Source organism: Bacillus rossius, chromosome 1, assembly GCF_032445375.1.
Source record: "Bacillus rossius redtenbacheri isolate Brsri chromosome 1, Brsri_v3, whole genome shotgun sequence".
NCBI lineage: Eukaryota > Metazoa > Arthropoda > Insecta > Phasmatodea > Bacillidae > Bacillus > Bacillus rossius.
This window is the reverse complement of record NC_086330.1, coordinates 84,468,448-84,479,988: the sequence shown is the minus strand read 5'-3', so window position 1 is coordinate 84,479,988 and position 11,541 is coordinate 84,468,448. Positions and strand designations below refer to the sequence as shown.

General features: G+C 38.4%; 1 protein-coding gene across 1 annotated transcript in view; it reads right to left on the bottom strand.

Annotated features, from left to right (window-relative positions):
* Positions 1–861: 861 nt before the first annotated feature.
* LOC134538782 (uncharacterized) overlaps positions 862–11,541 on the bottom strand; it is a 62,186-nt gene continuing 51,506 nt past the window's right edge. The window contains exons 12-13 of the mRNA XM_063380277.1: positions 4,492–4,622; positions 862–3,529 (exon numbers count right to left, since the gene is read on the bottom strand). Coding sequence (XP_063236347.1) covers positions 3,306–3,529; positions 4,492–4,622 — 355 coding nt within the window. The 3' untranslated portion in view covers positions 862–3,305. The remainder of the gene's footprint in view (positions 3,530–4,491; positions 4,623–11,541) is intronic.

Sequence of the window (11,541 nt, the reverse complement as noted above, 5' to 3'; positions counted from 1 at the left end):
AGTTGATGCCAAAATGTATGTACTAAATAAATTGGAAAATATTTTCTTTCTTTGCTTGGAAAATATTTTGCTTTCTTTGATGCCGCAACTTCTATTAGTAACTAATTTTTACAGTACGACATTGGAAAATTTGACAAACGCATATAATTTTGCTGATTTATTTTTATTGTTCCCAGTAGTTAGACATGCTCATTAAAAATTATTATATTGTAAAAGTGCATCATATATCAGTCAAAATGACACTATTTTGGTGAAGCATCATTGAAAAAGTATGTGTTGTATTTGTTGAAAATTGTGCTATCTTTAAATATAAAGAGTTCATAAAAAAACAACATAGAAATCTTTTGTTTTTAAAACCAAATTGGCCTGAATATAAAATTATAAATCTTGTCTCTACATATGGCATAAGTCTGTCTGAACTGAAAGTGAAGTATGCAAGTATGTAGATGATTCTGTGAATTTATCACTACTTCAAGTTAAGAAAACCTCTTCATTGTAAGAAACATTTTTGTTGGATATATTTACAAGGCTGTCAACTTGCAGGCACACCCATCAGTAAAAAAATTATGCATATTAAATGCATTAAACAAATGCTGTGAAGTTCATGCCAGAACTAGACTACCAAATAATTAACACCACATTAATAATTACACAGGTTTGTAAATCTTTTAATCAAAAAACTATAATAAATTTCAGGATTCATATTACATACTTCACGGAAGATTTACCTTATTATGTATTACAAGAGATGCATGAATGATATTAACGTACAAAATGCTGATTTTGAGACATCTTTAAGTTTATCCGTTTTAGTTGTGCCGTTTCAGTGCTATTTTCAGCGAAAAATGTACGATTTATTAATTTATTTATTTTTTTATTTTTTTTATTTTATCTTCCATATGATGTCCCACACCTTTATTCCTCATCGAGATTTGTTCAGTCGAGTGTACCGACAGGTTAGTTTGTTTAGCAGTCTAGTGCTCCCAACGCCGTTCCCAGCGATTAAGGCTGAAGTTTGCTGGCGACATGCTGGGCCAGCAATCGTCTCGTCTGGACCCTGCTAGGCGTCACGCGTCGAGCTGTTCACCCTAGACGGTAGCGTGACTAGAAAAGCTGTTCTCTGCTGCTAAAGATGCTAAATCCTCTTCTTCGAGCTGTGCTGAAGTTAGCTGTCCCTCTCACGAAACGGTGTTCTGTTCATCAGCCCAAAAACACGTATCGTCGTGTCGGACCAGCCTGTTCCCAGGCCGGGTCAGTCACCGGTCGTAACCCCCCCCCCCCCCCCCTTATCCTTTTTCTTCTGGTCCACGGAGGTCATAACCCACAGCCGCGCCAATGCCCAGGATGAAGGCCACAGCCCCTCGCGCTCCAGATAGCCGCAGCCCTGCATCCTCACGACATCTCGCGGGAGTTTCGCCAACTACCGGGCATGCTCTATCGCCTCTCCGCCAGAGGACAGCATAGTCCCCTCCTATCCAAGCCAGGTCTTAAGGATCGACTTGCATCCAAGTCGAGAGGTCGTTTAGGGCTTGTAGTTCCGTGCACACTCGCCAGGGCGCGCTAGAGTGTGGCTACTCCAATTGGAACCATTCTGGTTCCCTTCAGGTTTTTCGAAGCCCCTCCCCTGGACAGGTGACCAAAGGCAGTTTTAGTTAGATGAGCCGGCACCATTTTTGACGATTCGGCGGGCAGCACACGGTAAGGGTGCATCTCTCTTCGCAGCCCAAGACAACGCGCTTCTGAAAAGTTGTGATCGTCTTTCTCTAAAGCATGTTGTCGTTATCGACAAGGCCATGTGCCTCAGCACTAAATTTTTGATTTTTTTTAGCTGCCCGAAATAGTTAAGTTTCTGAAATAGTTTTTTTGTCTTAACTTATTATTCTTCATGGCTACCGCGAACTTCCGCGTCACGTGTCACCTGGCCATCTCCAGGGACCAACCTGATCTACTTCACCCCGCAGCTTAGGTAAGTTGTTTCGTCGCCCCACACACACTTTTCCTTTTGCTTTTCCCCTGGGCTTAACTTCGCCCAACATCAGCCGCCTGTTAACCAACCTAATATGATGGGAATACTGGTTACAGACGGGGCTCAAGAATTAGGGCGAGAAATTCCGCTCCAAATTCAACTCCTGAATGCGCAGTTCATGATTTAGTTCACCAAAATTCATCGCCTCCTGCAATCAGAGAATTTCTCAAGAGTTCCAGCTTTCAACATTTTTCCCCTGAGTGGAAAAACCACAAAATAATTTATAATTCTAAACAACCAGTTTCAGGACACTTTTTTATTTATTTAACGAGTAAATGTAATTTTTTATAATTTTTTTTAGGAAGAGCCTGCGCGCTCAATATTCAATGGCCTGTAAAGTTAAAAGACCAAATGACCTAAGATTCAGTTGAGTATAACAATTGTTACTTATGTTTAATATCCAGCCCTGGGGCCTTCCCATTTTGTTTAACAAGATTTAATGTACATATTAAGTATAGCAAATAAGGTCAACAATTTTTTTGGAATTTTGTTTCAGCTGTAATGCCATGGGTCATCTTCAGTTGGATAACATTTGTAAAGACAAAAACAACAGCAACAAAATCATTAAGTAAGATATAGTAAATGCCTATACAAACCAAACCAGATATTATTTTCTTATCCTGTGATCACGATCCACATAGCCTTCCCAAGTTTTAAGGAGGTTAATCATAAATTTTATTGTGCGTGCGCTGTGCCCCTATGGGTAATGTGTTTAGTACTGTTTTCTGCCTGGCGCTTCCACGGCCAATCTATATTTTTTGTTCTTTAGACAAAATGTCATCTCTAGCACAGCCGCCCGTTACATAGAAACGAATTCATAACACTGCATGGTTCCATAACTAGACGTCTAAATCAGTAATAATTACTGAAAATCCATAATACTTGGCAGTACTGTATTTGATGCAACATTTAAGTAACATAAAAAATTGTAAAATCATTTCTACTTTACGTTTGAGAAAAGTAAGTTTCAGTAAATAAATGCCGACACTACTGAAGTAATATTAATACTAATTTCAGTTTAACATTGTGGTGTTTCTTTCCCCATGAATATGGAGAAATGGTCTCCCAAGGACATGTCTCAAATGTAAAGCAGTTTCACCATGTTGTTTTGACAAAGGAAAAAAACCTCTCCCATTTACTGCCTCAAGATGAAACAAAAAAATAGAATGGAGTCAAATGTTTTAGTATGCTTATAAAAATAACCAGTTCAAAGACACTCTGGTGGTGCGCTGCAGGGACATCAGCCCTAACTGCAAGGCTAAGGTCGTCAGTCACGAGGCTACGCCCTCAGCTTCTTCACGGAGAGGCAGGTGAACTTGTTGTTGACAAAGTACGGTTTCCCGCCCTCCGAGACCTTGGAGAGGGCATGCCAACAAACCACGGTCGCCCCCGACAACATGCCTAGAGGGTAGCGCTGCATCTTCCAGTTGTTGAGGAATATGGACACCTCATCGTTGAGGCAGCCCCCCTCATCACGCAGCGTGAGAACCATCACACGAGGGCCTGCAACACGCACGATCAGACACACTCCGCTGCACACAACATTATCAGCTGCTTTCGTGACATAACAAGAATATATTTTCAAATCATTATATCTGCATTCCTGACAACTTTGTATATATATAATATATATAGTATATACACACACATACATAGGCCTATACATATATATACATACACACATATATAGCTTCATTCACATCGCTGCAGTCAAGACAGCATGTCATCTATTGAATGATATGAACCAGGAGCAAATGTGACTGTGGCACCTTGAGCTAAGTTTCATAAGAATTGAACTATTGTACAATTTACTTGCCTGTTTAGCCTTTGTATTATTTCTTATTCAGTCCGAAAGTACTGTCGATTTTGTAGTACTTATTTATATATATATATATATATATCTCACTCACACACACACATACAAGAAATGACCAGGCCAGTCGAAGGGGATGGTCAGGGGATGTGGAGAACCAGGGGGGGGGGGGGGAAAGGGGGGAAGGCCCAATTGAGTTTTAAATTATTTTTTAGTGTTTGGGTTTAACTAGATAGGAAGAAAATTTCAAATCTGTACTAAATATAATTCATAGCAAAACATAGATTATAGTTATGGCCACAGGAACATTTACAATATTTAGAATTTTTTTTTATCATGGTGTTTGAAAAGTTGTGTATCAAATAAAAAGGCAGAAGCCCGAAAAAAATTATTGGCCCCCGGGGCCTGGAAATGACAAACATGGGACATCTCGATGCTATCCAACCTAGTTTTGCGAGACAATGAATTCACGTGCTTTTTAAAATGAGTATAGTCAACCATCTTTACTCCAGCATTACATACATATATGATTCAGCCCCTTTTGTTTTTCAAACTAATACAGCTCTCGCATTACATCTAAAACTGAAATAAAACTGTTTGCAGGCAAGCATCTTTGTAAGCCCTCTGCCTCGGGTACACGGAGGACGCAAACCTGGAATCCCAAAGCCGTCCAGCCCGATGGAGAGCCGCTCGCTGGGGAAAGAGGGATCGTTGTGGCGGCGTGTCACCAGCACGCCCTCGAAGCAGCACAAATCTGGCACGTCCCGCAGGCAGTCCAAAACCCTGCTCGGACAAAGCATGGTCTCCCAACACCTCACTACCAGTAACAGCACAGCCTGTACTCTGTCTCGTGCTCAGATTCAAGTACAGAATGAAAGGCAAACACTGTTGCCAGACTGATGCGTACTACCCCCGGCTTGTTAGCATTTCAGGTCTTATCTTTACTTATATTAAGTTTTTTTTTGATGTCACGTCTAATAAATCGATGCACGCCGGCTGCACGCACGAAAAAGTGTCCCACTACGGATGTCCCACTACGGATGTGTCCTATTTGCTCATTGTACGCATACGTGGCATCTCTCTTCCACTCGATTGGAACGACCATCGATTTGACTTTTCAATCATATTTTCGTCGTTTGAATTATTAATATTATGTAATTTAACGATTGTCCACCGATTTTCAGCACAATCGGTACAGTTATTTAAAAGTAATGTTGAATATCCAAATACGTTTTGAACCAACAATGGTGTTTAACAGTTACACATAATAATTCAAATTACAACCGGGATTTTTTGCACAATGTATTAAAAAAATATTGTAACACATTATAAATAAGTTTGGTGTATTTGGGATGCGTATTTGATATAAAATAGAGTTATAAAAACGAAGTAATATTATTCCTCTACCGTGAACAAAATTTTTATAAATGTATATATAACATCTGAAACTATTAATTATCGAATATGGCCTCGTGGGTGAATAATTAGCGGCGCTATCATCTAACTGAAAGGTTGTCGGTTCGAATCCCGGCAGGTACGAAGTTTTTTTTTTGTACTTTTAAAAATAAATACGGCGCACGTAATATTTCAAAAGTAATAAATATATTTGAATAATGAATGCAAATAAAAGTAAATTTATTAATTAAATTGTACATTTCATTTCACTCCTATGTATCCATACAAAATAGTGATAATTCAATAAAAGTGATTCAATTTTATTCATAAAAGTATGCAGAGGTAGATTTTATCATACAAAAGATAGAAAAATTAAAAAAAAAAAAATTCTTCCTTAAAGAATATAATATTTTTAATGCCTAAATGGTTTGGTTGCAAAAACCTATTACGGCTCAGTCTCAGGCTGAATATGATATTTCCTTTTCTTCTGGATCAATCATTTCATCAATGTTTTGTTATGACGTCATGTTAAACTATCGTCCGTAAACCGACTTTACAGACAACCAATTTTTTTTTTTTTTTTTAATTTTCTATTTGGTAAATTTTCTAAGATCATAAAATTGACAGTATGTATTATTATAGCTGTAGTCATTCTGACAAAATAATTCACATAAATGTGCTGTGTTCAAAAGAGCCTAAATTTTAAATATTAAATTATATAAGAAATTTGTTAAAAAAAACAAACAGTTGAAACCAAAAGGCATCATTCAATTACATCTCTTTAGAAATTTTAAAAAAACTGTGTTATTATCATAATGCTCTTGATAAAATAACAGGAAAATGTATTTCCTAAATTCTCTTTCCAATTTTTACTTTAAACAAAATACAATTTAGAAAATTTTTCATTAGATTACAAAGATATGGCTAGAACATTTGTGCTCTCTAGCGTATATCAGGCAACAGAGCACACCAAAACAAGGACAGTGCTAAGAGCAGAAATTGCAAACTTAGGATGAGACATGTTATAACATCTAAACTGCTATTTGGGTTATGGCATGTTCATGCCATTATACTGATGCTTCACCATTCAAGCATTGCATTTGAAGGGTGCAGGGGAAAAACCAACAGGGTCCATAAAACTAAATTGTGCAGGAGAGAGAAAAGAAAGTTTGAAACGTTATAAGTGATATAATGTAGTGTCCATGTTTGTATCAATTATTTTAAAAATTAGTTTAGACCTCGTTGTGTTCCCCTTGAAAATACAGTAACATTCTGTTTTTATTTTATTGCACAATTAATTATTTACTGAAACAGTGACTGGACTCTGTTGGTTATTCCCCTGGATTTTGTAATAGGCTCAATATATTTCTGGAAATATTGTTTATTATTGAATGTTTTATTAGACTATTAAGTCTGAAAACAACAAGAAACAATCTGCAGAGTATATACCTTCGTTAAATTATTTGAGGTCAATGGTTTCTTTTTATGTTCAACTAACATTAAACAATATAAGATATAAAATTCTGATAGCAAAAAAAAAGATACTTTTCTATTTAATTGTGTGACAGTATCTTTCCACAGATATCTTTATAATATTGAAATTATCAGCACACATCTAGATATCACTTTCCTCATCAGGGATGCCATTATCATAGCTGTGCTGATGAATAGCAAGAAGTTGTCTGTAGTGTTCCTTGGATCCCTCATCTTCACAGAACTTTGACAGGATTTCCAGGTCTCGACACTTCTCATTGGGCAGAGGAAAAGGTGCAAGGTAGAGCTGGGCAGTTTCTTGAAGATTTGACAGTGTGTATTTTTTCTGCCGCTTCTTCAATTGATCCTTTACAAGTGCAGAGAAGAACACTCCATTGTACATTTCTCTGTGATCTACGGTTTTTGGATCTGATTGAACGAATCTTAGCTGTTTTACTGGCCTTATAGCAAAAGGAAGCTTCTTCTTGTACAATTTTGAAGAAAGAAATCCACCCCAGGCTTTGAACATTGGTTGGCCACATGATACAACAACAAACGGATTCGGCTTGGCTCTGGCCCCTTCGATAACTTCTCTCCAGGCATTAGGAGTTTCAGCCTTTGCATGCTTAGGGATTAAACCCATATTTTTATCAGGTTCCATGAAAGAATGGCCATGCACCGGGTATGTAACAGTAACCATCTCAAAACACCTTAATTCTGTAGTTACATAGTGCAGGAACTGAATGATATTATGATTTTTGTTTTGTCCTGCACATGAGTCGGCGAAGATATGAAGCTTTTGAATGCCAGTGTCCAGATAGGTGTAGAAAAAATGATACAGCATTGAGCAAACATCATCTGACCCCTTTTTTGCCACTGTCTGGTCATAGGTATACATGATTGAGGAGCCACTTGATGAAACATGTACATTGAAGATGTAAAACGCAAGCTGTCTTCTAAAGTAAACCTCACTTGAGGTTATGTTTGGCGTAGGAAGATTTGCCCCGAAATAAATAGCAATGGCCTCAACAGTTGGAGACTGCATAGCTTCCTTTTTGGCAATTCTTTTCTTTTTGTAGAACCAAGTGGCAACCCTCTGCCTCCACGTTGGCACCGCTGTTGGGGGAGGATCGTGTTAACTACGTTGGGAGGGTTTCCCCAACCTCTGGTCATAGCACCTCTCTAACTAAAGAGGGCGCTGCCGGGTCTAACTCTGCCACAGTGCATCCTCAATTGCATGTATGAGACCGGAAATGGTGAAAGGGCTGAATCTGCGGGCAACAGCAGATGCGATAGAAACCTTTCCGGGGGGTTCGACGGCCGAGCCTCGGTGCATCGGTCCCAAAGGGCCCCTTAATGAATGGATCAGGCCCCATGGTAAAGGAGTTCGACTGGGTATGGTGCTTGCGGTGTCGGGCGACCGGGCCTGAAAACGGGCTGTAAACTGCACGGCGAGGTTTCCCCTTTAGCCTTGTAGTCGGTGGAGGTACTGAGGAAACCCCCAGGTGCCTCCTGCCTGGACACTGTAGTTGCCATTTTCCAGCTGGGGTTGACGGCGGTCGTCGCCTGACGACTGTGGTAGCATCCGGGCCTTAATCGGCTGTAAACCCGCCGGGCCGAGGTACGGCGGGTCGGAGGGTTTTCCGAGGCGACGAGGACATCTCGTGGCTGCACTCTGAAGCGCGGTGGTCTGGTCAAACTACCGGCGAACAGTCTGCCGACGAGACCAAAAGTTGGTCGTAGTACGGGAAGAATCCATCATGTTTGGATGGTTCCCCGCTGAGGTTTTCTTATGGCTCAGGATTCTTGGTGAGGTAGGACTCGTACTTGGGAGTGGTGCCCCGAGTGCTTTAGGGGCAGGTATCAGGGTTCCCTAACCCATTGAAGTACCGACGTTGTGAGCGACGAGGACAGCTCCGGTAACCAGCCTGGACAGCTGGCAGAGGTTGAGTAGGCCTCCACCGGACCGCGGGTTCGCTGGGTGATTGAGGAGTCCCAGTGTGAGGCGGGAGACCGGGGTAGGCGCCAGAAGTGATGACAACTCCAGAGGGCTAAGGGAGAATCCAACTTTCTGGTTAGCTGAGGGGAGTAGGGGGCCGGAGGTGGTGCATAAACTGAGATGGGTAGCCTCAGTCCCTTTGCATAGCCAAAAGCTCTAACGCTCTTCCTGGTTGCGTATGCGGCGTATCCGCATCCATGCCCGTGGGGGCCCCAGGGCGGTAAGGCGTATGCTAAGAGCGCTGGGTTAACAAACCAAAAGGGGGGAAACCCTTTAGACAGTCTATGTAGAACCAGTCAGCTTTCTTGAGGTGAAGTGTTCTCTTATCTTCTAGCCTCCTATGATCTTCCTGCAACTTCACTAGATCCTCATTACTTGTAGCACTGGCAAATTTTCTAGCGGTATCGGTGAGTTTGGCTTTATGTTCATCACACCAACAGCATGTTTCGGTTCGAGGATAGCCGAAAGCAATGTTGAACTCAGAAACGAAAATTTTTCGGAATGTTTCATAAGAGATCTCAATATTGAGATGTTTAGTCAAAAATAGCCCAAGAAGTTTTTTGACATTCAATTCCTCTGGAAGATACACTTTTTTAAGAGTCTTTCAAGCTGTAGTGTGCTTTACGTCCCTTTTAACTACCAAAAAACTGCATCACAGCTTCACGGGTCTGTTCAGTGAGCTTATGAGGGCGATTAGCGTGTTTGCCTCGTCCATCAATAGGTGACGTGCCTGTTGTTCTCAAAGATGTTTTGATTGTGTGTAACCGGGAGGGTTTAATTCCAAACAGTGACTGGAACCCTTTAAAGCATACTGGTACTTCTACTGTACAGCCACTCCTTACCACACGAACTTTGTAGCTATAGGAACTATCATTTAACCTAGCATCTTCTACATTCTTCCTTGGTCTTCGCCGTGCCACAGGATGTGTTGAAATAAGGCCTGAGAGATAACTGTTCTGTGCATTAGTACCACCTTCATGTCCAATGTTGTTGAATGTTCTTATTAATTCATTTCGTTCAGCCAAAGAAATATTCTGAAAGCATTCAAACCGTTTACACTGACAGTCAACTCCAGATTCAAATGTCGTTGCCCGCAGCTGCTTGGTAACATCTTTGAGGCGACCAAATTTCTTGCATTTTTTCGTTGTTGTTTCATCACGTGCATGTACATTTTCATCACTCACTTCACTTTCAAGTAATTGAAATTCGTCGTCAATCATTGTTTGCACACAAGTTACTACAGAAATTGAAGAATTATTTCATTCACCATGAAACATTGATTGTAAGAATCTTTTATAACTGGTATAACACAATACAATCTGCATCAATAAACACAAACACACAAACAACATAAGACAATAAAAACCGTCTGGGCCAAAGATAATATAACACACAGCAGTGCAATACCCTACAAGAATAACATAAGTCAGAACTAGGACTGTGTTGGTTATTCCCCTGTTTCAGATGGACTCTGTTGGTTTTTTCCCTGCACTATAAAAATAAAAGCTGCAATACCTTTGGACTGCATCGTTTTTTCCATTTTATCAACTTGCAATGTTACAATAAAGCATGACAGCACTGCATTACAATCATAACCTCAATTTTAACTTTTTTGGACTCTGTTGGATTTTCCCCTGCACCCTTCATTTGGTCTGGTGTAGTATATTTGGTCTTGTGTAGTTTCTTTGGTCTTGTGTAGTATATTTGGTCTTGTGTAATATAGTTGGTCTGGTATAGTATCTATTGTTAAGAACCTGTTACAATGTCAAATTTTCATCTCCAATTATATTTGACAATTCCAATTTTATCTACAAATTGAAGTTAGAACAAATAACCTCTAATATTGTTTTTAATTATTTCATACTATCAAAATTGATTTTGGGACAGATTCATTTTAAATTTTTCTAATCTTATTTTTAAATTTAAATAATTCATCATGATGGATGGAAATTTTGAACTTATGATTTTTGACCATTTTTTAACTTTTGAAAATATATTAATTTAACACACATTAATACATTTTATATAATTTAAAAAAAAAAAATGGGTGCGTGTACTTACGTACACATGTTAGAAGTTATACTTACTTGGTGTAGTAAAAAACCTAACTTTCATTTTGCATGCAAATAATACAAATAAAATAATAAATGGACTGGAGTGATATTGTAAATTCAGTTGGTAAAGTATAAATTCAATCAAATTAAAAAAATATAAACAAATAGAATTCAATATTAATTTAAACATGTGTATAAAATTAATTATTTATTAAATATTAATTTAATTTATAATGCAAATAAATTATACATAGAGGAACATAACCTCACTTATATCAATACACTTAAAAATGTTTATAAATACAATTCTATCACTAATATTCACAACAAATAAATGTTTTAATTAAATGGATAAGTATTCAATATAAATCACTAAAATATAGAAATATATAATTTTTATATGTATGTAGCCTTTTTTCATCCTGTTAAATTTCCTTGCATGGTGCATGGACATTGTAAAAATTCACTCTCATTTTTTTATAATGCGCTTAAAGAAGAATAACTTAAAAAAAAATTTAATATTCCATATTTTAAAAAAAAATTATTTTTGACGTCTTGACCCAAATATCAACATGTGCTCGTAAATGTCTAATAGGTTGTTTTATGTAATAACTTAATGTTATAGCCATGTATTTTACTACTCACTGTTGCATTACTGCAATTATTTAGCTAATATAAAAATATGCTAATCTGAACAGATCTCTGCCTCAATTAGTTCACATGAGCAAGACTTTACTTTTTTTTTTTTTAAAAAAAAGCACACAGTATGGAAATTATAAAT